Genomic DNA, 26,198 nt, shown 5'->3' with positions numbered 1-26,198 from the left:
TGGGATCGGAATGATCAGGGGGAGTCAGAAACAAGCAACACATATTTATTTGATGTGCCGAACGTGCCTATAGCTGAAATTGTTGAAGTTGAAAATTCCAGACAAGAACAGGGTAACACTACAGAAGAATCTGAAGCACACACACCAGTGTCACAACACTTCGGCTCGGGTCTAAACAAGGATGCATATGATGACAGTGCAACTCCAAAAAGATTCAGACCACTCGCAGACATTTACCAAGAGACTGAGGAAGTGGAGATTGAGGATGAGCTCCTTTTGATGGGAGTGGATGAACCAAATTCATACGCTCATGCTGTGAAAGACAATGTTTGGAGAATGGCTATGCAAACTGAAATGGATTCAATTGATAAAAACGGAACTTAGAAACTCACTAACCTACCACCAGGAAAGAAAGAAGTTGGATTGAAGTGGATATTCAAACTGAAAAGGATGCCAACGAAAACATAGTGAAGCACAAGGCTCGCTTGGTTGCAAAAGGATACGTGCAAGAAAGGGGAGTTGACTTTGATGAGCTGTTTGCACCAAGTACACGCCTTGAAACTGTTTGATTAATTCTAGCATTAGCAGCAAAAAATTCATGGGAAGTGCATCATCTTCACGTCAAGATGGCTTTTCTAAACGGGGAAATTAATGAAGAGGTATATGTGACTCAACCGGAGGGATTCGTAAAAATGGGGCAAGAAAAATGAGTTTATAGGTTACTTAAGGCACTATATGGGCTTAGGCAAGCTCCTCGAGCTTGGTATTCGAAGCTCAACAAGACACTTGAAGATACTGGTTTCGTGAGATGCCCTTATGAACATGCCGTCTACATTAAACGAGAAGGAATAGAGTCACTAATTGTTGGTGTATACGTGGATGACCTACTCATTACGGGAACTAATTTGTTTATCATTAAGGATTTCAAGGTGCAGATAGGTAATACATTTGAGATGAGCGATATGGGGGGATTGAATTACTATTTGGGAATAGAAGTGAAGCAGGGCGAAGGGTTCAAAGAGTTGAAGCAGACCGGGTACGCAAAGAAGGTGCTTGAACGGGGTAGAATGTCTTAATGTAATCCTTGAAAATTCCCAATGGATCCAAAGGAGCATTTCACAAAGGACGAAGGTGGGAAGGCTGTAGATGCAACGGAGTTCAAGAGTGTGGTAGGAGGACTGCGGTACTTGGTACATACGAGATCCGATATAGCCTTTTCAGTAGGCTTAGTGAGTCGATATATGGAAAGACCAACTGTCCACCACTTGAATGTTGCTAAACGAATTTTGCGATACATTAAGGAGATGCTGGAATATGGTTTGATGTATACAAAGGATGTAGGTAACAATGTGTTGACAGGTTATTCCGATAGTGACCTTGCAGGACATATTGAAGACAGAAAGCCGACTGGGCTATGATATTTTATTTAAATGAATGTCTGGTCACTTGGGTCTCACAGAAGCAACGGTGTGTCGCCTTATCATCGTGTGAAGCAGAGTTCATGGCAGTCATGACTGCTGCGTGCCAAGACATTTGGCTGAGAAATGTTCTGAAGGAACTGACTGGTAAGCAAGTGCTTCCTTTTGTTATTTATATTGATAATAAATCGGCTATAGATTTAGCCAAGAATTCTGTATTTCACGGGAGGAGCAAACATATTGATGTTAGATATCACTTCATTCAAGAATGCATTGGACGAGGGGAAGTGGTTGTCAAACATGTTAGTAGTGAAAATCAGAAGGCAGATTTGTTAACTAAGGCAGTGTTTGCAATAAGGTTTGAGAGGTTGAGAAATTTATTGGGTATCAAGGTTCTGGGAAAACATGTTTGAAACTACGGAGGAGAATGTTGGTAGTAGTTTTAGACATGCTACGTGTGTCTCCTTTGTTATATTGACTTGGTCTGGGTGTCTAGCAAGTTTATAGGGTTTATTTGAATAATTCTATCAGAAGAGACATTGTGGGAATTAGTCTCTCATATCGTGGGAATATTGTCCTATTTTCTAGCATTCGTTTTGTAATTCTTTCTTTAAGTTTGTAATCAGTATTTCATTTGGAATATCAGAAGAAGTTTTTAGACACATAACTTGTTATGTTTCATATATCTTAAGTATAAGACTATAATAGCTACTTAAATCCTGTGATCCGAAATACGTTTGGATATCGTCAGGAAAGTTGCAACTTCTGGGAGGTTAAGAATCAGATGAATTAATTATCAGATAGTACTCTGCTGTTGTAGTCATTTCCATCATTTCTTTAAATTTTGATGACTGTAACAAGAGTCCGAGGGCTGAAGTTGCGGTGACTGGTGGCGGGGGAGGAGTGTTAAGTGGCATCAGATTATTATCTGCGACGCAAACTACTGATAGCTGTGCTGGTTGTTGGTGGTGATGGAGGAATTCTGTTTTCTGTGTACTATTTTTGACTTAATCATGGTGAATTAGGCTAGGTAAGGTGTTAGGAGTTTTGACTTTTAGGTCTGAGACAAAGAAGATGGTTAGAGTTGATTAAGGATTACGATTGCACGATTAACTACCATCCCGGTAAAGCAAATGTTGTGGCCAACGCGTTAAGTCGAAAAGAAAAGTTGAATGTGTTATCAGTACCCGAGAAGATATACAAGGAATTTCAGAAATTGGAATTGAAAATCAGAGTTTGCAAGCCTGATGAAGTAAAAATGTATAGTATGACTTTTCAGCCAGAGTTGTTAGAAAAGATAAGAAAGTGTCAAGAGGAAATAATGGATCAGGACCTTAATCGTATGGTAGGTGAAAAGTTGTGCACACAAAAGGACGATCAAGGTATTCTTAGATTTTCTTCTAGAATTTGGATTCCACCAGTAACGGAGTTAAAGAATGAAATTTTACAGGAAGCTCATAATTCAAGATATTCAATCCATCCAGGAAGTACTAAAATGTATAGAGACTTAAAGGAAAATTATTGGTGGCCACATATGAAAAGAGAAATTGCAGAATGGGTTAGCAGATGCTACACATGTCAAAGGGTCAAGGCAGAGCACCAGAGACCAAGTCGACTGTTGTAGCCATTAAAGATTCCAGAATGGAAATGGGAGCACATTGCCATGGATTTTATAGTCGGATTACCAAGGACAAAAGCAAATCGCGATGTCATTTGGGTTGTAGTGGACAAACTTACCAAGTCAGCTCATTTTATGCCTATAAATGAAAGATTTTCACTAGACAAGTTGGTTCATATATACCTGAAAGAGATCGTAGTTCATCATCTAGTCCCTGTGTCTATCGTATCTGATCGAGATCCGAGATTTAATTCAAGATTTTGGAAAAGTTTTCAAGAATGTTTGGGAACGAGACTGAATATGAGTACAGCTTACCATCCATAGACGGACGACCAAAGTGAACGAACAATCCAGAAAATTGAAGACATGTTACGTGTTTGTGCTATTGATTTCAAAGGAAGTTGGGATGAGCATTTACCCTTGGTAGAATTTGCTTACAACAACAGTTATCATGTCAGCATTGGGATGCCACCCTATGAAGCTCTTTATGGACGCAAATGTCGATCTCGAGTATATTGGGATGAAGTAGGAGAATGCAAAATACTTGGACCTGAATTGGTGCAAAAGACAAAGAAAGTTGTTGAAGTTATCCAGAAGAGACTAATAGCAGCACAAGACCGTCAAAAGAAGTATGCAGATCAATCAAGGAAAGATATGGAATTCGAAAAAAGAAATCTAATATTGCTGAAAGTGTCGTCGTGGAAAGGATTGACAAGATTTGGGAAGAAAGGAAAACTGAGCCCTAGATATGTCAGACCTTTTGAGATTCTAAAGCGTGTTGGCAAAGTAGCTTATGAGTTGGCGTTACCCCCGCATGGAGCACATTCACAATGTTTTTCACGTATCGATGCTTAAGAAGTATAATCCAGACTCCAGGCATGTAATTGAATACGAGCCAATAGAACTCCAGGCAGACTTGTCATATGTAGAGAGTCCGATAGAGATTCTAGAAGAAAGAGAGAAATTGTTAAGAAATAAAGTGATAAAGTTAGTAAGAGTATTATGGAGAAACCCAAAGGTTGAAGAGTCAACCTGAGAGTTAGAAAATGACATTAAAGAAAAATACCCTCATCTATTTTCTTAGGAGATTCTGAGGACAGAATCCTTTTAAGGGAGAAAGGATGTAATATATGGGATATATCTTGTAATTATTTTTGCTAATAAATAAATATTAATCATATTCAGTATTTATTCTGTGACCTATCTGTTAAGTGATATATGTGTTTGGGTGTTTTAAAATATGATAAATTGAGTATTTTAATTTTTATATGTCCAAAATAAAATATAGATAATTGTCATATTTTTCTATTAATTTTTATGTTGCTTTATGATTTTATAGAAAATTTATGGATTTAATAAATTCTTTTTCCAAGTATTTTTAAATCATTTTATATAATCGGGAACCAGCCAACTTCACCCATTTTTACATTTTTATAACCCGAAACTCTTCCGAGAACTCCTTCCTAACCCAACTGCAATATTCCGAGCATTTTTCATGTTTTGACTTTTTCGATCCGTCGTACGGTTTGTCCTGTGTGGGTTCCGGCGTAATATTTTCGATACAAAATTTGTTTCGGTAAATCAATAAAACTCGTATTTTCGATAAACGTGATCTTTTTATTAAACTATTATAATTATCACCTCGTAATACTTGTAACCAGGCGCTGAGACCAAGACCGCAGTACAAATTGTACAGATTTGGATAATTATCCCGAAAACCGGTACCGTTTTGGATCTGTTTTTATAAATAAACGTACTATTTTATATCCGGGATGATCCAACGGGATACTAATTTTCCGTAATTATAAATAGCCTTTACCGTATTTTATTTTGTACAGAAAATCATTTTCCGCCAGTAATTATATAATTTACAGAGAAAATACTTATATTCATAAAACTTTCTGAGAATCAAACTACAGTTTGGAGGTGTTATTGAAATCTGCTTGGGAAGCTCTAGTAACCAAAACGGAGGTTTTGAAGTGTTCTATCAGTTTCTTCAAGTTTCAGAAATGTATAATCAAAGGTTTATTTTATATATTTTTATTTATTTTCGAATTATTTTAATTAAAATTATGATTTTTTGTTCGGATGATTGTTTGGATGATTTGATGATTGCATATTGTAGAGCTTTTCTTCCTGATGATTTTGATATATTATATGACTGATTTGGAGTTCAAAAACATGTTCAAAATTGGGTTTAATTTTCGAATTTCAAAATTAGGTTTTATAACCCGTATGAATGTTTTTAATTGAAATTTAGGGGGGTTTGTTCTAGGGGTTATTATATGTTTTTATTGATTGCATCGTGTTCCTTGTTGAATTTACAATCAATTCATGTATAGTACATAACCAGACGATTCCTGCTTTGCTCGAATCGAAGCAAATAAAGTTTGTCAGAACCGGCGAACTTCTCGGCCATTTTTCGGCCAGTTCTGGGGTTATAAAGATGATTTGATTGTTGGGTTATATTCCTGGTGAATAGTAGATGATATCTGGAGGTGGTGGTGGTGTGAGGAGGAGTTCTCCGTCGAACCCGTCGTTTTCCGGCGGGCTAAACTGCAAAATTGCAGTTTAGTCCCTGAACTTTTGGGGACGATGAAGTTTGGTCCCTGAACTTTTCAGAGTTTGCAAAAATAGGATTGTTATTTATAAATTATTTAAAAATCATATTTTCCATTTATTTTAATTACAAAAATTCATTTTAATTATTAAAAATTCTAAAAATTATTATTTTAATTCCAAAAATTATTTTTAATTCAAAAATAAATCTGAATTAATTAGTTAATTAATTTTAGTTAATAATTAATTAGTTAGTTGGTCAATTAGTTCGAAAATTAATTGATTAATTGATTTAATTAATTATTAATTGATTTTAATTAATTATTTAATTAGATTTAATTATTTATTTTTGATTTAAAAATTCTGAAAAATAGTTTCGAGCTTTAAAATATTATTCCAAATAGTTTTCAAGGCTCGATAATTATTATAAAATTATTTTGAAGCCGGAATCGGCCAACCGAACCCTGTTTAATTGTTTCAAAAATGGTTCAACGGCCTGTTTAAATTCCGAAAAATGTTTAAAAATCCATATTAGGTATCTGAAAAATCCTTTTAACATCAAACCTTCTTTGAAAAGTATTTTCAATCAAGCATCTTATGTGCTATGTGTTATATGTGCATTGATTAACGTGTTAAATGTGTATGTGTACGTTATATGACTGTTTTGATCGTATCTTTCAATCCGTAAATCGGATTTGGGTAAAACGAAGGATAGATAGAAGCTTATATCTAGTAGAATCATATGAGTTGAGTATCGATAGATGCTTATGCTATGTGAGCAGAAGAGGCAAGCTGTAGGAAAGGGAAGCAAGTAGTCGAGGAATAAGAAGTGTGGTTGAAAGCTAGTAGAGTGTAGCAAGCTAATACAAGGCAAGTGTTCTGAACTTTCTCGAGATATATTATGAATAATTGATAGTTCTGTTTTATATTGCAAGTGTTTTAAAGCACTGAACCCTAAACCTTGATTCCATTTATACAAGTTTGAAGGGAACGAAGGACACTCACAGCCAAGGAAGTTTCAAAATTTTAAGAAGGGCAAGTTTCAGCCAGGAAGGAATTCTAATTTCAGGAAGCAGAATGCAGGCGACGGAGGTCAAGGCAACCGTCCAGCCAATGTGAACCAGCCAATGTGAATCAGCCAAATATGTTGAGGCTAACTTTTCCAGATTGTCCGGTATGTGGGAAGAAGCACGAAGGAGTTTGTAATAAGTTGAGTGTGGTTTGTTTCAAGTGTAATCAGAAAGGGCACTATTCGAGGGAGTGTCGCAACCAGCCAACAAGAGAGCAAGTGAGCAAGGATCAGCCTACCCGGAATCCAACAGTTAAGGTTCCAGCCATTGGGTTTACATGTTTTAAATATGGGAAGCCAGGACATATAGCCAGGGATTGCAAGACTCCAGCCCCAGTCAGTAATGCATTGAGGATTATGGGATCTACTCCAGTAGCGAATGAGACTCCAAGGGCTAGAGTTTTTGATATGTCTGTGAAAAACGCTATCCAGATACTGATGTCGTGGCAGGTAAGCTTAATGTGAATTCTTTATGTGCCAATGTGTTAATAGATTCGGGAGTAACTCAATCATTTATTTCTCAAGTTTTTGTTAGTAAGTTAAATTGTCCAGTTGAGTATTTAAATAAAATAATGACTGTGGAATTGGCAAATCAAGAACGTGTATCTGTTAATCAAGTTTGTGTGAATTGTGAAATTGAGATTTCTGGTAATAAGTTCTGTGTGGATTTGATACCATTTAAGCTAGGAGAGTTTGACGTTATCTTAGGAATGGATTGGTTATCCAAGCACGATGCCCATATAAACTGTCATAATAAGAAGGTAATTGTAAAGACGCCAGACGAAAGGATAGTAACGTTTAAGGGCCAAAAGCAAGCAAAGAAGTTCTTAACGATGATCCAAGCTAAAAGGTTGATACGACAAGGATGCGAGCATTTCATTGCATATGTAATTGATAGAAGTCAGGAGCCATCAAAACTTGAAGATATTCCGGTAGTCAATGAATTTCCAAACGTGTTCCCAGATGAGTTACCAGGAGTTCCTCCAGATAGAGAAATTGAGTTTGCAATCGACTAAGCACCTGGAACGGAACCCGTATCCAAGGCCCCGTACAGAATGGCGCTAGTCGAAATAAGGAGCTAGCAAAGCAATTGCAAGAATTGTTAGAGAAAGGAGTAATTAGACCTAGTGTATCCCAGTGGGGTGCACCGGTATTATTTGTCAAGAAGAAGGATGGGAGCATGAGACTGTGCATCGACTATCGAGAGCTCAACATGCTTACAATCAAAAACAAGTATCCGTTACCTCAAATTGATGATTTGTTTGACCAGTTAAGGGAGCCAAGTACTTTTCCAAGATTGATTTGAGATCGGGATATCACCAATTGAAGATTAAACTAGAGGATATACCAAAGACAACTTTCAGAACAAGATACGGACAGTATGAATTCTTAGTGATGTCTTTTGGATTAACCAATGTCCCAGCATCATTAATGGATCTGATGAACAGGATTTTCAAGGAATACTTGGACAAGTTTGTTATCGTGTTTATAGATGATATTTTGATTTATTCAAAGATAGAAGAAGATTATGTAGAACATTTGAGGACAGCTTTGGAGATTTTGAGGAAGAAAAAGTTATATGCTAAATTCTCGAAGTGTGAGTTTTGGCTACAGGAAGTTCAGTTCTTAGGACACATAGTCAGTAATGAAGGGATCAAAGTGGACCCAGTAAAAATTGAAGCTATTACGAATTGGGAAAGGCCGAAAACACCGACGGAAGTATGATGTTTCTTGCTATTAGCAGGATATTATCGGCGATTTGTTCAAAATTTCTCGAGGATTGCGACACCATTGACAAAGCTTATACGGAAGAATGAAAAGTTTATATGGAACGACAAATGAAAAGAAAGCATTCAGGAATTGAAGCAAAGATTAATTACAGCACCTGTTTTGTCACTTCCAGATGACCAAGGGAATTTTGTAATCTATAGCGATGCTTCTCATAAGGGACTAGGATGTGTTCTGATGCAGCACGATAAGGTTATTGCGTATGCATCGAGGTAACTGAAACCGCACGAGCAAAAGTATCATACTCATGATTTGGAACTAGCGGCCATAGTATTCGCTTTGAAGATTTGGAGACATTATTTATATGAAGAAAATGCGAGATTTATACAGATCACAAAAGTTTGAAGTACATATTCACACAAAAAGAGCTTAACATGAGACAAAGAAGATGGTTAAAGTTGATTAAGGATTACGATTGCACGATTAACTACCATCCCGACAAAGCAAATGTTGTGGCCAACGCTTTAAGTCGAAAAGAAAAGTTGAATGTGTTATCAGTACCCGAGAAGATATACAAGGAATTTCGGAAATTGGAATTGAAAATCAGAGTTTGCAAGCCTGATGAAGTAAAAATGTATAGTATGACTTTTCAGCCAGAGTTGTTAGAAAAGATAAGAAAGTGTCAAGAGGAAATAATGGATCAGGACCTTAATCGTATGGTAGGTGAAAAGTTGTGCACACAAAAGGACGATCAAGGTATTCTTAGGTTTTCTTCTAGAATTTGGATTCCACCAGTAACGGAGTTAAAGAATGAAATTTTACAAGAAGCTCATAATTCAAGGTATTCAATACATCCAGGAAGTACAAAAATTATAGAGACTTAAAGGAAAATTATTGGTGGCCAGATATAAAAAGAGAAATTGCAGAATGGGTTAGCAGATGCTACACAAGTCAAAGGGTCAAGGCAGACTACCACAGACCAAGTGGACTGTTGTAGCCATTAGAGATTCCAGAATGGAAAATGGGAGCACATTGCCATGGATTTTATAGTCGGATTACCAAGGACAAAAGCAAATCACGATGCCATTTGGGTTGTAGTGGACAAACTTACCAAGTCAGCTCATTTTATGCCTATAAATGAAAGATTTTCACTAGACAAGTTGGTTCATATATACCTGAAAGAGATCGTAGTTCATCATGTAGTCCCTGTGTCTATCGTATCTGATCGAGATCCGAGACTTAATTCAAGATTTTGGAAAAGTTTTCAAGAATGTTTGGGAACGAGACTGAATATGAGTACAGCTTACCATCCACAGACGGACGACCAAAGTGAACGAACAATCCAGAAAATTGAAGACATGTTACGTGTTTGTGCTATTGATTTCAAAGGAAGTTGGGATGAGCATTTACCCTTGGTAGAATTTGCTTACAACAACAGTTATCATTCCTGCATTGGGATGCCACCCTATGAAGCTCTTTATGGACGCAAATGTCGGTCTCCAGTATATTGGGATGAAGTAGGAGAATGCAAAATACTTGGACCTGAATTGGTGCAACAGACAAAGGAAGTTGTTGAAGTTATCCAGAAGAGACTAATAGCAGCACAAGACCGTCAAAAGAAGTATGCAGATCAATCAAGGAAAGATATGGAATTCGAAGAAAGAAATCTAGTATTGCTGAAAGTGTCGCCGTGGAAAGGATTGACAAGATTTGGGAAGAAAGGAAAACTGAGCCCTAGATATGTCGGACCTTTTGATATTCTAAAGCGTGTTGGCAAAGTAGCTTATGAGTTGGCGTTAGCCCCGCATGGAGCACATTCACAATGTTTTTCACGTATTGATGCTTAAGAAGTATAATCCAGACTCCAGGCATGTAATTGAATACGAGCCAATAGAACTCCAGGAAGACTTGTCATATGTAGAGAGTCCGATAGAGATTCTAGAAGAAAGAGAGAAATTGTTAAGAAATAAAGTGCTAAAGTTAGTAAGAGTATTATGGAGAAACCCAAAGGTTGAAGAGTCGACCTGGGAGTTAGAAAATGATATGAAAGAAAAATACCCTCATCTGTTTTCTTAGGAGATTCTGAGGACAGAATCCTTTTAAGGGGGAAAGGATGTAATATATGGGATATATCTTGTAATTATTTTTGCTAATAAATAAATATTAATCATATTCAGTATTTAGTCTGTGAATTATCTGTTAAGTGATATATGTGTTTGGGTGTTTAAAAATATGATAAATTGAGTATTTTAATTTTTATATATCCAAAATAAAATATAGATAATTGTCATATTTTTCTATTAATTTTAATGTTGATTTATGATTTTATAGAAAATTTATGGATTTAATAAATTCTTTTTCCGAGTATTTTTAAATCATTTTATATAATCGGGAACCAGCCGACTTCACCCATTTTTACATTTTTATAACCTGAAACTCTTCCGAGAACTCCTTCCTAACCTAACTGCAATATTCCGAGCATTTTTTATATTTTGACTTTTTCGATCCGGCATACGGTTTGTCCTGTGTGGGTTCCGGCGTAATATTTTCGATACAAAATTTGTTTCGGTAAATTAATAAAACTCGTATTTTCGATAAACGGGATCTTTTTATTAAACTATTATAATTATCACTTCGTAATACTTGTAACCAGGCGCTGAGACCAAGACCGCAGTACAAATTGTACAGATTTGGATAATTATCCCGAAAACCGGTACCGTTTTGGATCTGTTTTTATAAATAAACGTACTATTTTATATCCGGGATGATCCAACGGGATACTAATTTTCCGTAATTATAAATAGTCTTTACCGTATTTTATTTTGTACAGAAAATCATTTGCAGCAAGTAAGTATATAATTTTACAGAGAAAATACTTATATTCATAAAACTTTCTGAGAATCTAACTACAGTTTGGAGGTGTTATTGAAATCTGCTCGGGAAGCTCTAGTAACCAAAACGGTGGTTTTGAAGTGTTCTATCAGTTTCTTCAAGTTTCAGAACTGCAGAATCAAAGGTTTATTTTATATATTTTTATTTATTTTTGAATTATTTTAATTAAAATTATGAATTTTTGTTCGGATGATTGTTTGGATGATTTGATGATTGCATATTGTAGAGCTTTTCTTCCTGATGATTTTGATATATTATATGACTGATTTGGAGTTCAATAACATGTTCAAAATTGGGTTTAATTTTCAAATTTCAAAATTAGGTTTTATAACTCGTATGAATGTTTTTTTTTGTTTTTTTGATTTTTTTGACCCGTATGAATGTTCTTAATTGAAATTTAGGGGTTTCTGTTCTGGGGGTTATTAGATATTTTGTTGATTGCATCGTGTTCCTTGTTGAATTTGCAATCGATTCATGTATAGTACATCAACAGACGATTCCTGGTTTGCTCGAATCGAAGCAAACAAAGTTCGCTGGAATCGGCGAACTTCTCGGGCATTTTCCGGCCAGTTCTGGGGTTATAAAGATGATTTGATTGTTGGGTTATATTCCTGGTGAGTAGTACATGATATCAGGAGGTGGTGGTGGTGTGAGGATGCCGGAGACGAGTTCTCCGGCGAACCCGTCTTTTTTCAGCGGGATAAATTGTAAAATTGCAGTTTAGTCCCTGAACTTTTAGGGACGATGAAATTTGGTCCCTGAACTTCCCAGAGTTTGCAAAATAGGATTGCTGTCTAAAATTATTTAAAAATCATATATTCCATTTATTTTAATTACAGAAATTCATTTTTAATTATTAAAAATTCTAAAAATTATTATTTTAATTCCAAGAATTATTTTTAATTCAAAAATAAATCTGAAATAATTAGTTAATTAATTTTAGTTAATAATTAATTAGTTAATTGGTCAATTAATTCGAAAATTATTTAATTAATTGATTTAATTAATTATTAATTGATTTTAATTAATTAATTAATTATATTAATTATTTGTTTTTGATTTAAAAATTCCGAAAAATAGTTTCGAACTTTAAAATATTATTCTAAATTGTTTTCAAGGCTCGATAATTATTATAAAATTATTTGAAGCCAGAATCGGCCAACCGAACCCTGTTTATTGTTTCAAAAATGGTTCAATGACCTGTTTAAATTCTGAAAAATGTTTAAAAATCCATATTAGGTATCTGAAAAATCCTTTTAACATCAAACCTTCTTTGAAAAGTATTTTCATTCAAACATCTTATGTGTTATGTGTTATATGTGCATAGATTAACGTGTTAAATGTGTATGTACACGTTATATGACTGCTTTAATCGTATCTTTCAATCCGTAAATCGGATTTGGGTAAAACGAAGGGTAGATAGAAGCTTATATCGAGTAGAATCATATGAGTTGAGTATTGATAGATGCTTATGCTATGTGAGCAGAAGAGGAAAGGCATAGGAAAAGGAAGCAAGTAGTCGAGGAATAAGAAGTGTGGTTGAAAGCTAGTAGAATGTAGCAAGCTAATACGAGGCAAGTGTTCTGAATTTTCTCGAGATATATTATGAATAATTGATAGTTCCGTTTTATATTGCAAGTGCTTTGAAGCACTGAACCCTAAATCTTGATTCCATTTATTGATCTTTGAGCCGTAAACCTTATTTTTTCTAAACCATTGATTATTGAATACCCGAATACGAACCATAAATATATGATATTACTCCACAAATACATACAAACTAGATATTGAACACTGAACCAAGATTGCTTACATACTCAAACCATTGTACCTTATACATTGAAAGACCAAATCCTTATAACTCTGAAACTTTGATTCTTTTGTTATCCAATTCTCTCACCAGCTGACAGCTATTCTTTGTAATTCCCGTATTGTTTTCTTGTGAAGAATGAAACCATCTCATGATTGGAAATCCAATGTTGTTTATGATTTTGTTTAGCTTTACATTGTTTATTCTGTTATTGTGATAGAATTGAATTGTTTTATAAAATTGTGGACCAGATTCGTGGTCAGACCAGATTGGTGGTCAAGTTAGGCCAATGTGTGCCTTGGATCCAGTAATTAGAGCAGAGCTTTGTGCCCTGCTCGGGGTTAGTGCGTGACTGATCAGCAGCCTAACCTTGGTTTTTAAAATGAAGAATTAATATCCAATTCTGAATCATTATCCATTGTTCACTTGACACCTCAAATCATTTCACTTGATCATTATTTATTCTCAGTATTGTCAATTTGACTTGCTGAGCTAGTTAGCTCATTTGTGCGATTTTGTTTATACTCTTTTTCAGTTAAGAAGAAATCGGTTAGTAGCAAGGATCCCCAATCCAGTGCGAGAGCTAGGATTTTAGGTTGATCGGAATAAGCTAGATAACGACTTTTGGAGTAGTTTAAGTTTGTAAAGTTTGTAATAATGTTTAATATTCAGTTGTAAGTTTAAATAGTTGGGATTTGGGCGTTTGTAATATAAGTGTGTGTGTGTGTATGTGGCTTGTGTGCATACTTTAACCTATTGTGATCCGTGGTAGCTGGTAAGTAGGGTCACTGTATATTATTATCTTTATTATTGTTATAAGCAGGTTATTAATAAGGTGTGTGTGTGTGGACCCCAAAATTCTGACCTGGGTTTGGAGGGTGCCACATGTAACGTACTGTGATTCTTAGTGGAAGTATCCTTTACTTTTTAATTTAGCCGGCATAAAATAAAAATTCATTAACTAGAATAAATTAACCTAATGTACTATATAAAAAACATTTCGAGATGTTGAGTACAAGATATATAAGGAAAAAACATGAGAAAAAATCTTGAATTATAATTGTGATGTATATATTTTTCATTGACATCAGGCTCCACAACTTATATAATTATACTTCAATAAGAAGAGGAAACTATAAATGAAGAATAAAATATTAACTACGTACATAAGAGCAACTCCGGTGATTGACACCCTTGTCCAAGTCGTCAACCGGCCTTTGCCGAACCACATTATCCCTTCGACTTTCCATGCCGCAACTAAAGAAGAAGCTTTAGCCTCTACTTAACAGCTAGTTAATGTATTTAAAAGGCAATGCAATTTATTAAAAAAAATTAAAAATACAAAATTACTCCATCATCTTTATTTTCTATCTACAAAAAGTAAATTTCTAACTAATTGTCGGATCGATTGTGTAGTTGTCTCCTCGGGATGTTGTTGCTACCCCTTATTGAATGCGTTTGCATGTAAGACTAATTAAATAATTTTTAATTTCTAAAAATAATGATCTATTCTATTTGATGATGATGAGTCATCATGCAACAAAGGTCGCATGAGGGAGTTGACATCACCAAATATGAATTCGTCTCCATCAGTATAGTTATTGGTAGTAGTTTTAGACATGGTACGTGTGTCTCCTTTGTTATATTGACTTGGTATGGGTGTCTAGCAAGTTTATAAGGTTTATTTGAATAATTCTATCAGAAGAGACATTGTAGGAATTAGTTTCTCATATCGTGGGAACGTTGTCCAATTTTCTAGCATTCATTTTGTAATTCTTTCTTTAAGTTTGTAATCAGTATTTTATTTGGAATATCAGAAGAAGGCTTTAAATACATAACTTGCTTTGTTTGTTTCTCTAATTCATATATCTTAAGTATAAGACTATATTTTGGTATCAGAGCCTAGGCAGGTGTACGAGTGAATGTCAAAGACTGGGATGGATAAGTTCAAAGGGTCTCTTGGCCTTAGTTACCCGACTCTGACAAAAAGGAACTATTCGGCATGGTCGATGAAGATGAGTATCTACATGAAGGCATATGGAGTGTGGGAGGCTGTAAAGCAACGACCCCAAAGGAGTCATCGACAGTAAGACATATAAGATTGCACTGGCTATGATTTATCAGGGTATCCCTGAAGAATACCTGTTGTCAATTGCTGAGAAGAAAATAGCCAAAGATGCCTGGGAGGCGATCAAAACCATGAGTCAAGGAGCAGACAAAGTTAAACAGGCGAAGGTTCAGACGCTGAAAGCCGAATTCGAATCCTTAACCATGAAGGATGCTGATCAGATAGATGATTTTTACATGAAAATCAATGGCATCGTATCAAATATACGAGCAATAGGAGAGCCTGTGGCTGAGTCGTACGTGGTAAAGAAGCTATTGTGTGTCGTCCCATCCAAGTTCCTCCAAATTGCTTCCACGTTAGAACAATTTGGAAATCTGGAAACCATGTCTCTTGAAGAAGCAATTGGGGCACTGAAGGCTCACGAAGAAAGGCTGAGGGGAACTGTCACTACCAATGACGCACAGTTAATGTTGACAGGGGAGGAATGGCGAAAGAGAGACAACGAAGGCGAAAAACTGTTACTCACACGAGAAGAGTGGCTGAAAAGGTTAAATCAAGGAGCCTCAGGTAGAAATTCAGTACATAAGGGACGAGCCCAAATCCATTAATCCATTCTATGGCTAAAAATCGAGATAAAAGCCAAGTAAGATGTTTCAATTCCGGCATATTGGGACATTATGCAGCAGAGTGCAGAAGACCTCGTCGAGGAAGGGAATTGAAACCAGAGGTTAATATTGCAGCTATTGAGGATGATGAGCCAGCTCTGCTGTTTGCAAAATTCGAAGGAAGGGAGAAGAATTTGGTTCTTTTGAACAAAGGAGAAGCAACAACAGAACTACTATATGCAGGTTATGGAAAGGTGGCTGAATCAAGTGCCTGGTACTTAGACAATGGTGCGAGCAACCACATGACGGGTGATGAGTCAAAGTTCAGTGTCTTAAACAAAAGTGTTGGTGGAAATGTAAGGTTTTATGACGGATCAACGATTAAAATTGAGGGAAAAGGATCAATAAAGCTCAAGTGTAAGAACGGAGAAGAAAGAACACTACAGGACTTCTACTACATCCCGACCTTACAAAATAATATCATCAGCCTTGGCCAATTATCTGAGAGGGGAAATAAAGTTGTGATCAGTGGTGACTTACTTCGAGTATATGATAATCAAAGGAAATTGCTGATGAAGGTAACGAGATCAAGTAACAGACTCTACAAAATTGTCATAGAACCATGGGACAGTGTTTATCTGCTTACAAAATCTGAGGAAATCTCCTGGCTCTGACACTCGCATCTTGGGCATGTAAACTTCCACTCTATGGAGTTGATGTCGAAGAAAAAAATGGTGAAAGGGATGCCTGCTATTGCAGAACCGAAGAAAATTTACAGCAGGTGTTTAATGGCTAAACAAGTAAGAAAATCCTTTCCTGCTCAGTTAAATTTTAAGGCAAATCATGCGTTAGAACTAGTTCATGGAGACTTGTGTGGTCCTATTACACCCACAACTCTCTCCGGAAATCGGTATATTTTTTTATTGGTGGATGATTACACCTGCATTATGTGGGTGTATATACTCAAGAATAAGAGCGATGCCTTTGATGCTTTCAAAAAAGTTGAAGTTAAGGTTGAAAAGGAGAAAAGAGAGGGAATTGGAACCTTTACAACTGACAGTGGAGGGGAATTCCTGTTAAAGGAATTTACTTCTTATTGCGAGGAGCAAGGAATTGCTAGACATTTTACAGCACCATACACACCTCAACAAAATGGCGTGGTCGAAAGGAGAAATCGAACAGTAGTGGTCGAAATGGGAAGAAGCTACTTAAAACAAATGAAGATGCCATCTACAATGTGGGCTGAGGCAATTAGGCATGCAGTTTATGTTCTCAATAGGCTGCCCACAAGAGCCTTATCTGAGCAAACACCCTATGAGGCATGGACGATGTTCAAACCTAACATTGGACATATCCGAATATTTGGATGTGTTGTTCACATGAAAGTGTCAGGTGATAGACTTAAAAAACTTGATGACAGAAGCTTGGAAGTGATTAACCTAGGCAAAGAACCTTGGACTAAAGCCTACCATCTATTTGATCCTCAAGAAAATAAATTATATGTGAGCCATGATATCATTTTTGAAGACATAAGGCCTGGGATCGGAATGATCAGGGGGAGTCAGAAACAAGCAACACATATTTATTTGATGTGCCGAACGTGCCTATAGCTGAAATTGTTGAAGTTGAAAATTCCAGACAAGAACAGGGTAACACTACAGAAGAATCTGAAGCACACACACCAGTGTCACAACACTTCGGCTCGGGTCTAAACAAGGATGCATATGATGACAGTGCAACTCCAAAAAGATTCAGACCACTCGCAGACATTTACCAAGAGACTGAGGAAGTGGAGATTGAGGATGAGCTCCTTTTGATGGGAGTGGATGAACCAAATTCATACGCTCATGCTGTGAAAGACAATGTTTGGAGAATGGCTATGCAAACTGAAATGGATTCAATTGATAAAAACGGAACTTAGAAACTCACTAACCTACCACCAGGAAAGAAAGAAGTTGGATTGAAGTGGATATTCAAACTGAAAAGGATGCCAACGAAAACATAGTGAAGCACAAGGCTCGCTTGGTTGCAAAAGGATACGTGCAAGAAAGGGGAGTTGACTTTGATGAGCTGTTTGCACCAAGTACACGCCTTGAAACTGTTTGATTAATTCTAGCATTAGCAGCAAAAAATTCATGGGAAGTGCATCATCTTCACGTCAAGATGGCTTTTCTAAACGGGGAAATTAATGAAGAGGTATATGTGACTCAACCGGAGGGATTCGTAAAAATGGGGCAAGAAAAATGAGTTTATAGGTTACTTAAGGCACTATATGGGCTTAGGCAAGCTCCTCGAGCTTGGTATTCGAAGCTCAACAAGACACTTGAAGATACTGGTTTCGTGAGATGCCCTTATGAACATGCCGTCTACATTAAACGAGAAGGAATAGAGTCACTAATTGTTGGTGTATACGTGGATGACCTACTCATTACGGGAACTAATTTGTTTATCATTAAGGATTTCAAGGTGCAGATAGGTAATACATTTGAGATGAGCGATATGGGGGGATTGAATTACTATTTGGGAATAGAAGTGAAGCAGGGCGAAGGGTTCAAAGAGTTGAAGCAGACCGGGTACGCAAAGAAGGTGCTTGAACGGGGTAGAATGTCTTAATGTAATCCTTGAAAATTCCCAATGGATCCAAAGGAGCATTTCACAAAGGACGAAGGTGGGAAGGCTGTAGATGCAACGGAGTTCAAGAGTGTGGTAGGAGGACTGCGGTACTTGGTACATACGAGATCCGATATAGCCTTTTCAGTAGGCTTAGTGAGTCGATATATGGAAAGACCAACTGTCCACCACTTGAATGTTGCTAAACGAATTTTGCGATACATTAAGGAGATGCTGGAATATGGTTTGATGTATACAAAGGATGTAGGTAACAATGTGTTGACAGGTTATTCCGATAGTGACCTTGCAGGACATATTGAAGACAGAAAGCCGACTGGGCTATGATATTTTATTTAAATGAATGTCTGGTCACTTGGGTCTCACAGAAGCAACGGTGTGTCGCCTTATCATCGTGTGAAGCAGAGTTCATGGCAGTCATGACTGCTGCGTGCCAAGACATTTGGCTGAGAAATGTTCTGAAGGAACTGACTGGTAAGCAAGTGCTTCCTTTTGTTATTTATATTGATAATAAATCGGCTATAGATTTAGCCAAGAATTCTGTATTTCACGGGAGGAGCAAACATATTGATGTTAGATATCACTTCATTCAAGAATGCATTGGACGAGGGGAAGTGGTTGTCAAACATGTTAGTAGTGAAAATCAGAAGGCAGATTTGTTAACTAAGGCAGTGTTTGCAATAAGGTTTGAGAGGTTGAGAAATTTATTGGGTATCAAGGTTCTGGGAAAACATGTTTGAAACTACGGAGGAGAATGTTGGTAGTAGTTTTAGACATGCTACGTGTGTCTCCTTTGTTATATTGACTTGGTCTGGGTGTCTAGCAAGTTTATAGGGTTTATTTGAATAATTCTATCAGAAGAGACATTGTGGGAATTAGTCTCTCATATCGTGGGAATATTGTCCTATTTTCTAGCATTCGTTTTGTAATTCTTTCTTTAAGTTTGTAATCAGTATTTCATTTGGAATATCAGAAGAAGTTTTTAGACACATAACTTGTTATGTTTCATATATCTTAAGTATAAGACTATAATAGCTACTTAAATCCTGTGATCCGAAATACGTTTGGATATCGTCAGGAAAGTTGCAACTTCTGGGAGGTTAAGAATCAGATGAATTAATTATCAGATAGTACTCTGCTGTTGTAGTCATTTCCATCATTTCTTTAAATTTTGATGACTGTAACAAGAGTCCGAGGGCTGAAGTTGCGGTGACTGGTGGCGGGGGAGGAGTGTTAAGTGGCATCAGATTATTATCTGCGACGCAAACTACTGATAGCTGTGCTGGTTGTTGGTGGTGATGGAGGAATTCTGTTTTCTGTGTACTATTTTTGACTTAATCATGGTGAATTAGGCTAGGTAAGGTGTTAGGAGTTTTGACTTTTAGGTCTGAGACAAAGAAGATGGTTAGAGTTGATTAAGGATTACGATTGCACGATTAACTACCATCCCGGTAAAGCAAATGTTGTGGCCAACGCGTTAAGTCGAAAAGAAAAGTTGAATGTGTTATCAGTACCCGAGAAGATATACAAGGAATTTCAGAAATTGGAATTGAAAATCAGAGTTTGCAAGCCTGATGAAGTAAAAATGTATAGTATGACTTTTCAGCCAGAGTTGTTAGAAAAGATAAGAAAGTGTCAAGAGGAAATAATGGATCAGGACCTTAATCGTATGGTAGGTGAAAAGTTGTGCACACAAAAGGACGATCAAGGTATTCTTAGATTTTCTTCTAGAATTTGGATTCCACCAGTAACGGAGTTAAAGAATGAAATTTTACAGGAAGCTCATAATTCAAGATATTCAATCCATCCAGGAAGTACTAAAATGTATAGAGACTTAAAGGAAAATTATTGGTGGCCACATATGAAAAGAGAAATTGCAGAATGGGTTAGCAGATGCTACACATGTCAAAGGGTCAAGGCAGAGCACCAGAGACCAAGTCGACTGTTGTAGCCATTAAAGATTCCAGAATGGAAATGGGAGCACATTGCCATGGATTTTATAGTCGGATTACCAAGGACAAAAGCAAATCGCGATGTCATTTGGGTTGTAGTGGACAAACTTACCAAGTCAGCTCATTTTATGCCTATAAATGAAAGATTTTCACTAGACAAGTTGGTTCATATATACCTGAAAGAGATCGTAGTTCATCATCTAGTCCCTGTGTCTATCGTATCTGATCGAGATCCGAGATTTAATTCAAGATTTTGGAAAAGTTTTCAAGAATGTTTGGGAACGAGACTGAATATGAGTACAGCTTACCATCCATAGACGGACGACCAAAGTGAACGAACAATCCAGAAAATTGAAGACATGTTACGTGTTTGTGCTATTGATTTCAAAGGAAGTTGGGATGAGCATTTACCCTTGGTAGAATTTGCTTACAACAACAGTTATCATGTCAGCATTGGGATGCCACCCTATGAAGCTCTTTATGGACGCAAATGTCGATCTCGAGTATATTGGGATGAAGTAGGAGAATGCAAAATACTTGGACCTGAATTGGTGCAAAAGACAAAGAAAGTTGTTGAAGTTATCCAGAAGAGACTAATAGCAGCACAAGACCGTCAAAAGAAGTATGCAGATCAATCAAGGAAAGATATGGAATTCGAAAAAAGAAATCTAATATTGCTGAAAGTGTCGTCGTGGAAAGGATTGACAAGATTTGGGAAGAAAGGAAAACTGAGCCCTAGATATGTCAGACCTTTTGAGATTCTAAAGCGTGTTGGCAAAGTAGCTTATGAGTTGGCGTTACCCCCGCATGGAGCACATTCACAATGTTTTTCACGTATCGATGCTTAAGAAGTATAATCCAGACTCCAGGCATGTAATTGAATACGAGCCAATAGAACTCCAGGCAGACTTGTCATATGTAGAGAGTCCGATAGAGATTCTAGAAGAAAGAGAGAAATTGTTAAGAAATAAAGTGATAAAGTTAGTAAGAGTATTATGGAGAAACCCAAAGGTTGAAGAGTCAACCTGAGAGTTAGAAAATGACATTAAAGAAAAATACCCTCATCTATTTTCTTAGGAGATTCTGAGGACAGAATCCTTTTAAGGGAGAAAGGATGTAATATATGGGATATATCTTGTAATTATTTTTGCTAATAAATAAATATTAATCATATTCAGTATTTATTCTGTGACCTATCTGTTAAGTGATATATGTGTTTGGGTGTTTTAAAATATGATAAATTGAGTATTTTAATTTTTATATGTCCAAAATAAAATATAGATAATTGTCATATTTTTCTATTAATTTTTATGTTGCTTTATGATTTTATAGAAAATTTATGGATTTAATAAATTCTTTTTCCAAGTATTTTTAAATCATTTTATATAATCGGGAACCAGCCAACTTCACCCATTTTTACATTTTTATAACCCGAAACTCTTCCGAGAACTCCTTCCTAACCCAACTGCAATATTCCGAGCATTTTTCATGTTTTGACTTTTTCGATCCGTCGTACGGTTTGTCCTGTGTGGGTTCCGGCGTAATATTTTCGATACAAAATTTGTTTCGGTAAATCAATAAAACTCGTATTTTCGATAAACGTGATCTTTTTATTAAACTATTATAATTATCACCTCGTAATACTTGTAACCAGGCGCTGAGACCAAGACCGCAGTACAAATTGTACAGATTTGGATAATTATCCCGAAAACCGGTACCGTTTTGGATCTGTTTTTATAAATAAACGTACTATTTTATATCCGGGATGATCCAACGGGATACTAATTTTCCGTAATTATAAATAGCCTTTACCGTATTTTATTTTGTACAGAAAATCATTTTCCGCCAGTAATTATATAATTTACAGAGAAAATACTTATATTCATAAAACTTTCTGAGAATCAAACTACAGTTTGGAGGTGTTATTGAAATCTGCTTGGGAAGCTCTAGTAACCAAAACGGAGGTTTTGAAGTGTTCTATCAGTTTCTTCAAGTTTCAGAAATGTATAATCAAAGGTTTATTTTATATATTTTTATTTATTTTCGAATTATTTTAATTAAAATTATGATTTTTTGTTCGGATGATTGTTTGGATGATTTGATGATTGCATATTGTAGAGCTTTTCTTCCTGATGATTTTGATATATTATATGACTGATTTGGAGTTCAAAAACATGTTCAAAATTGGGTTTAATTTTCGAATTTCAAAATTAGGTTTTATAACCCGTATGAATGTTTTTAATTGAAATTTAGGGGGGTTTGTTCTAGGGGTTATTATATGTTTTTATTGATTGCATCGTGTTCCTTGTTGAATTTACAATCAATTCATGTATAGTACATAACCAGACGATTCCTGCTTTGCTCGAATCGAAGCAAATAAAGTTTGTCAGAACCGGCGAACTTCTCGGCCATTTTTCGGCCAGTTCTGGGGTTATAAAGATGATTTGATTGTTGGGTTATATTCCTGGTGAATAGTAGATGATATCTGGAGGTGGTGGTGGTGTGAGGAGGAGTTCTCCGTCGAACCCGTCGTTTTCCGGCGGGCTAAACTGCAAAATTGCAGTTTAGTCCCTGAACTTTTGGGGACGATGAAGTTTGGTCCCTGAACTTTTCAGAGTTTGCAAAAATAGGATTGTTATTTATAAATTATTTAAAAATCATATTTTCCATTTATTTTAATTACAAAAATTCATTTTAATTATTAAAAATTCTAAAAATTATTATTTTAATTCCAAAAATTATTTTTAATTCAAAAATAAATCTGAATTAATTAGTTAATTAATTTTAGTTAATAATTAATTAGTTAGTTGGTCAATTAGTTCGAAAATTAATTGATTAATTGATTTAATTAATTATTAATTGATTTTAATTAATTATTTAATTAGATTTAATTATTTATTTTTGATTTAAAAATTCTGAAAAATAGTTTCGAGCTTTAAAATATTATTCCAAATAGTTTTCAAGGCTCGATAATTATTATAAAATTATTTTGAAGCCGGAATCGGCCAACCGAACCCTGTTTAATTGTTTCAAAAATGGTTCAACGGCCTGTTTAAATTCCGAAAAATGTTTAAAAATCCATATTAGGTATCTGAAAAATCCTTTTAACATCAAACCTTCTTTGAAAAGTATTTTCAATCAAGCATCTTATGTGCTATGTGTTATATGTGCATTGATTAACGTGTTAAATGTGTATGTGTACGTTATATGACTGTTTTGATCGTATCTTTCAATCCGTAAATCGGATTTGGGTAAAACGAAGGATAGATAGAAGCTTATATCTAGTAGAATCATATGAGTTGAGTATCGATAGATGCTTATGCTATGTGAGCAGAAGAGGCAAGCTGTAGGAAAGGGAAGCAAGTAGTCGAGGAATAAGAAGTGTGGTTGAAAGCTAGTAGAGTGTAGCAAGCTAATACAAGGCAAGTGTTCTGAACTTTCTCGAGATATATTATGAATAATTGATAGTTCTGTTTTATATTGCAAGTGTTTTAAAGCACTGAACCCTAAACCTTGATTCCATTTATACAAGTTTGAAGGGAACGAAGGACACTCACAGCCAAGGAAGTTTCAAAATTTTAAGAAGGGCAAGTTTCAGCCAGGAAGGAATTCTAATTTCAGGAAGCAGAATGCAGGCGACGGAGGTCAAGGCAACCGTCCAGCCAATGTGAACCAGCCAATGTGAATCAGCCAAATATGTTGAGGCTAACTTTTCCAGATTGTCCGGTATGTGGGAAGAAGCACGAAGGAGTTTGTAATAAGTTGAGTGTGGTTTGTTTCAAGTGTAATCAGAAAGGGCACTATTCGAGGGAGTGTCGCAACCAGCCAACAAGAGAGCAAGTGAGCAAGGATCAGCCTACCCGGAATCCAACAGTTAAGGTTCCAGCCATTGGGTTTACATGTTTTAAATATGGGAAGCCAGGACATATAGCCAGGGATTGCAAGACTCCAGCCCCAGTCAGTAATGCATTGAGGATTATGGGATCTACTCCAGTAGCGAATGAGACTCCAAGGGCTAGAGTTTTTGATATGTCTGTGAAAAACGCTATCCAGATACTGATGTCGTGGCAGGTAAGCTTAATGTGAATTCTTTATGTGCCAATGTGTTAATAGATTCGGGAGTAACTCAATCATTTATTTCTCAAGTTTTTGTTAGTAAGTTAAATTGTCCAGTTGAGTATTTAAATAAAATAATGACTGTGGAATTGGCAAATCAAGAACGTGTATCTGTTAATCAAGTTTGTGTGAATTGTGAAATTGAGATTTCTGGTAATAAGTTCTGTGTGGATTTGATACCATTTAAGCTAGGAGAGTTTGACGTTATCTTAGGAATGGATTGGTTATCCAAGCACGATGCCCATATAAACTGTCATAATAAGAAGGTAATTGTAAAGACGCCAGACGAAAGGATAGTAACGTTTAAGGGCCAAAAGCAAGCAAAGAAGTTCTTAACGATGATCCAAGCTAAAAGGTTGATACGACAAGGATGCGAGCATTTCATTGCATATGTAATTGATAGAAGTCAGGAGCCATCAAAACTTGAAGATATTCCGGTAGTCAATGAATTTCCAAACGTGTTCCCAGATGAGTTACCAGGAGTTCCTCCAGATAGAGAAATTGAGTTTGCAATCGACTAAGCACCTGGAACGGAACCCGTATCCAAGGCCCCGTACAGAATGGCGCTAGTCGAAATAAGGAGCTAGCAAAGCAATTGCAAGAATTGTTAGAGAAAGGAGTAATTAGACCTAGTGTATCCCAGTGGGGTGCACCGGTATTATTTGTCAAGAAGAAGGATGGGAGCATGAGACTGTGCATCGACTATCGAGAGCTCAACATGCTTACAATCAAAAACAAGTATCCGTTACCTCAAATTGATGATTTGTTTGACCAGTTAAGGGAGCCAAGTACTTTTCCAAGATTGATTTGAGATCGGGATATCACCAATTGAAGATTAAACTAGAGGATATACCAAAGACAACTTTCAGAACAAGATACGGACAGTATGAATTCTTAGTGATGTCTTTTGGATTAACCAATGTCCCAGCATCATTAATGGATCTGATGAACAGGATTTTCAAGGAATACTTGGACAAGTTTGTTATCGTGTTTATAGATGATATTTTGATTTATTCAAAGATAGAAGAAGATTATGTAGAACATTTGAGGACAGCTTTGGAGATTTTGAGGAAGAAAAAGTTATATGCTAAATTCTCGAAGTGTGAGTTTTGGCTACAGGAAGTTCAGTTCTTAGGACACATAGTCAGTAATGAAGGGATCAAAGTGGACCCAGTAAAAATTGAAGCTATTACGAATTGGGAAAGGCCGAAAACACCGACGGAAGTATGATGTTTCTTGCTATTAGCAGGATATTATCGGCGATTTGTTCAAAATTTCTCGAGGATTGCGACACCATTGACAAAGCTTATACGGAAGAATGAAAAGTTTATATGGAACGACAAATGAAAAGAAAGCATTCAGGAATTGAAGCAAAGATTAATTACAGCACCTGTTTTGTCACTTCCAGATGACCAAGGGAATTTTGTAATCTATAGCGATGCTTCTCATAAGGGACTAGGATGTGTTCTGATGCAGCACGATAAGGTTATTGCGTATGCATCGAGGTAACTGAAACCGCACGAGCAAAAGTATCATACTCATGATTTGGAACTAGCGGCCATAGTATTCGCTTTGAAGATTTGGAGACATTATTTATATGAAGAAAATGCGAGATTTATACAGATCACAAAAGTTTGAAGTACATATTCACACAAAAAGAGCTTAACATGAGACAAAGAAGATGGTTAAAGTTGATTAAGGATTACGATTGCACGATTAACTACCATCCCGACAA

At 36.2% G+C, this 26,198-nt stretch overlaps 1 protein-coding gene across 1 annotated transcript; it reads left to right on the top strand.

The window, feature by feature from the left end:
- The first annotated feature begins 15,016 nt into the window (after window positions 1-15,016).
- LOC141704369 (uncharacterized) lies at window positions 15,017-16,441 on the top strand. Its single transcript, XM_074507603.1, has 3 exons — window positions 15,017-15,148; window positions 15,219-15,729; window positions 15,846-16,441. Exons 1-3 carry the CDS (start codon window positions 15,017-15,019, stop codon window positions 16,439-16,441), a joined length of 1,239 nt encoding a protein of 412 aa, XP_074363704.1.
- Window positions 16,442-26,198: the final 9,757 nt, after the last annotated feature.

Source organism: Apium graveolens, chromosome 2 (genome assembly GCF_009905375.1).
Source record: "Apium graveolens cultivar Ventura chromosome 2, ASM990537v1, whole genome shotgun sequence".
In the NCBI taxonomy this organism is placed as follows: Eukaryota; Viridiplantae; Streptophyta; class Magnoliopsida; order Apiales; family Apiaceae; genus Apium; species Apium graveolens.
This window is presented reverse-complemented; position numbering and strand designations above follow the sequence as displayed.

Bases quoted from the DNA above. Each gene is read 5' to 3' on its own strand.
- LOC141704369 (XM_074507603.1), top strand. From the start codon at position 15,017: ATGTCAAAGACTGGGATGGATAAGTTCAAAGGGTCTCTTGGCCTTAGT. The intron at 15,149-15,218 runs GTAAAGCAACGA...ATGATTTATCAG, and splicing joins CATATGGAGTGTGGGAGGCT to GGTATCCCTGAAGAATACCT. The intron at 15,730-15,845 runs GTAGAAATTCAG...GACATTATGCAG, and splicing joins GTTAAATCAAGGAGCCTCAG to CAGAGTGCAGAAGACCTCGT.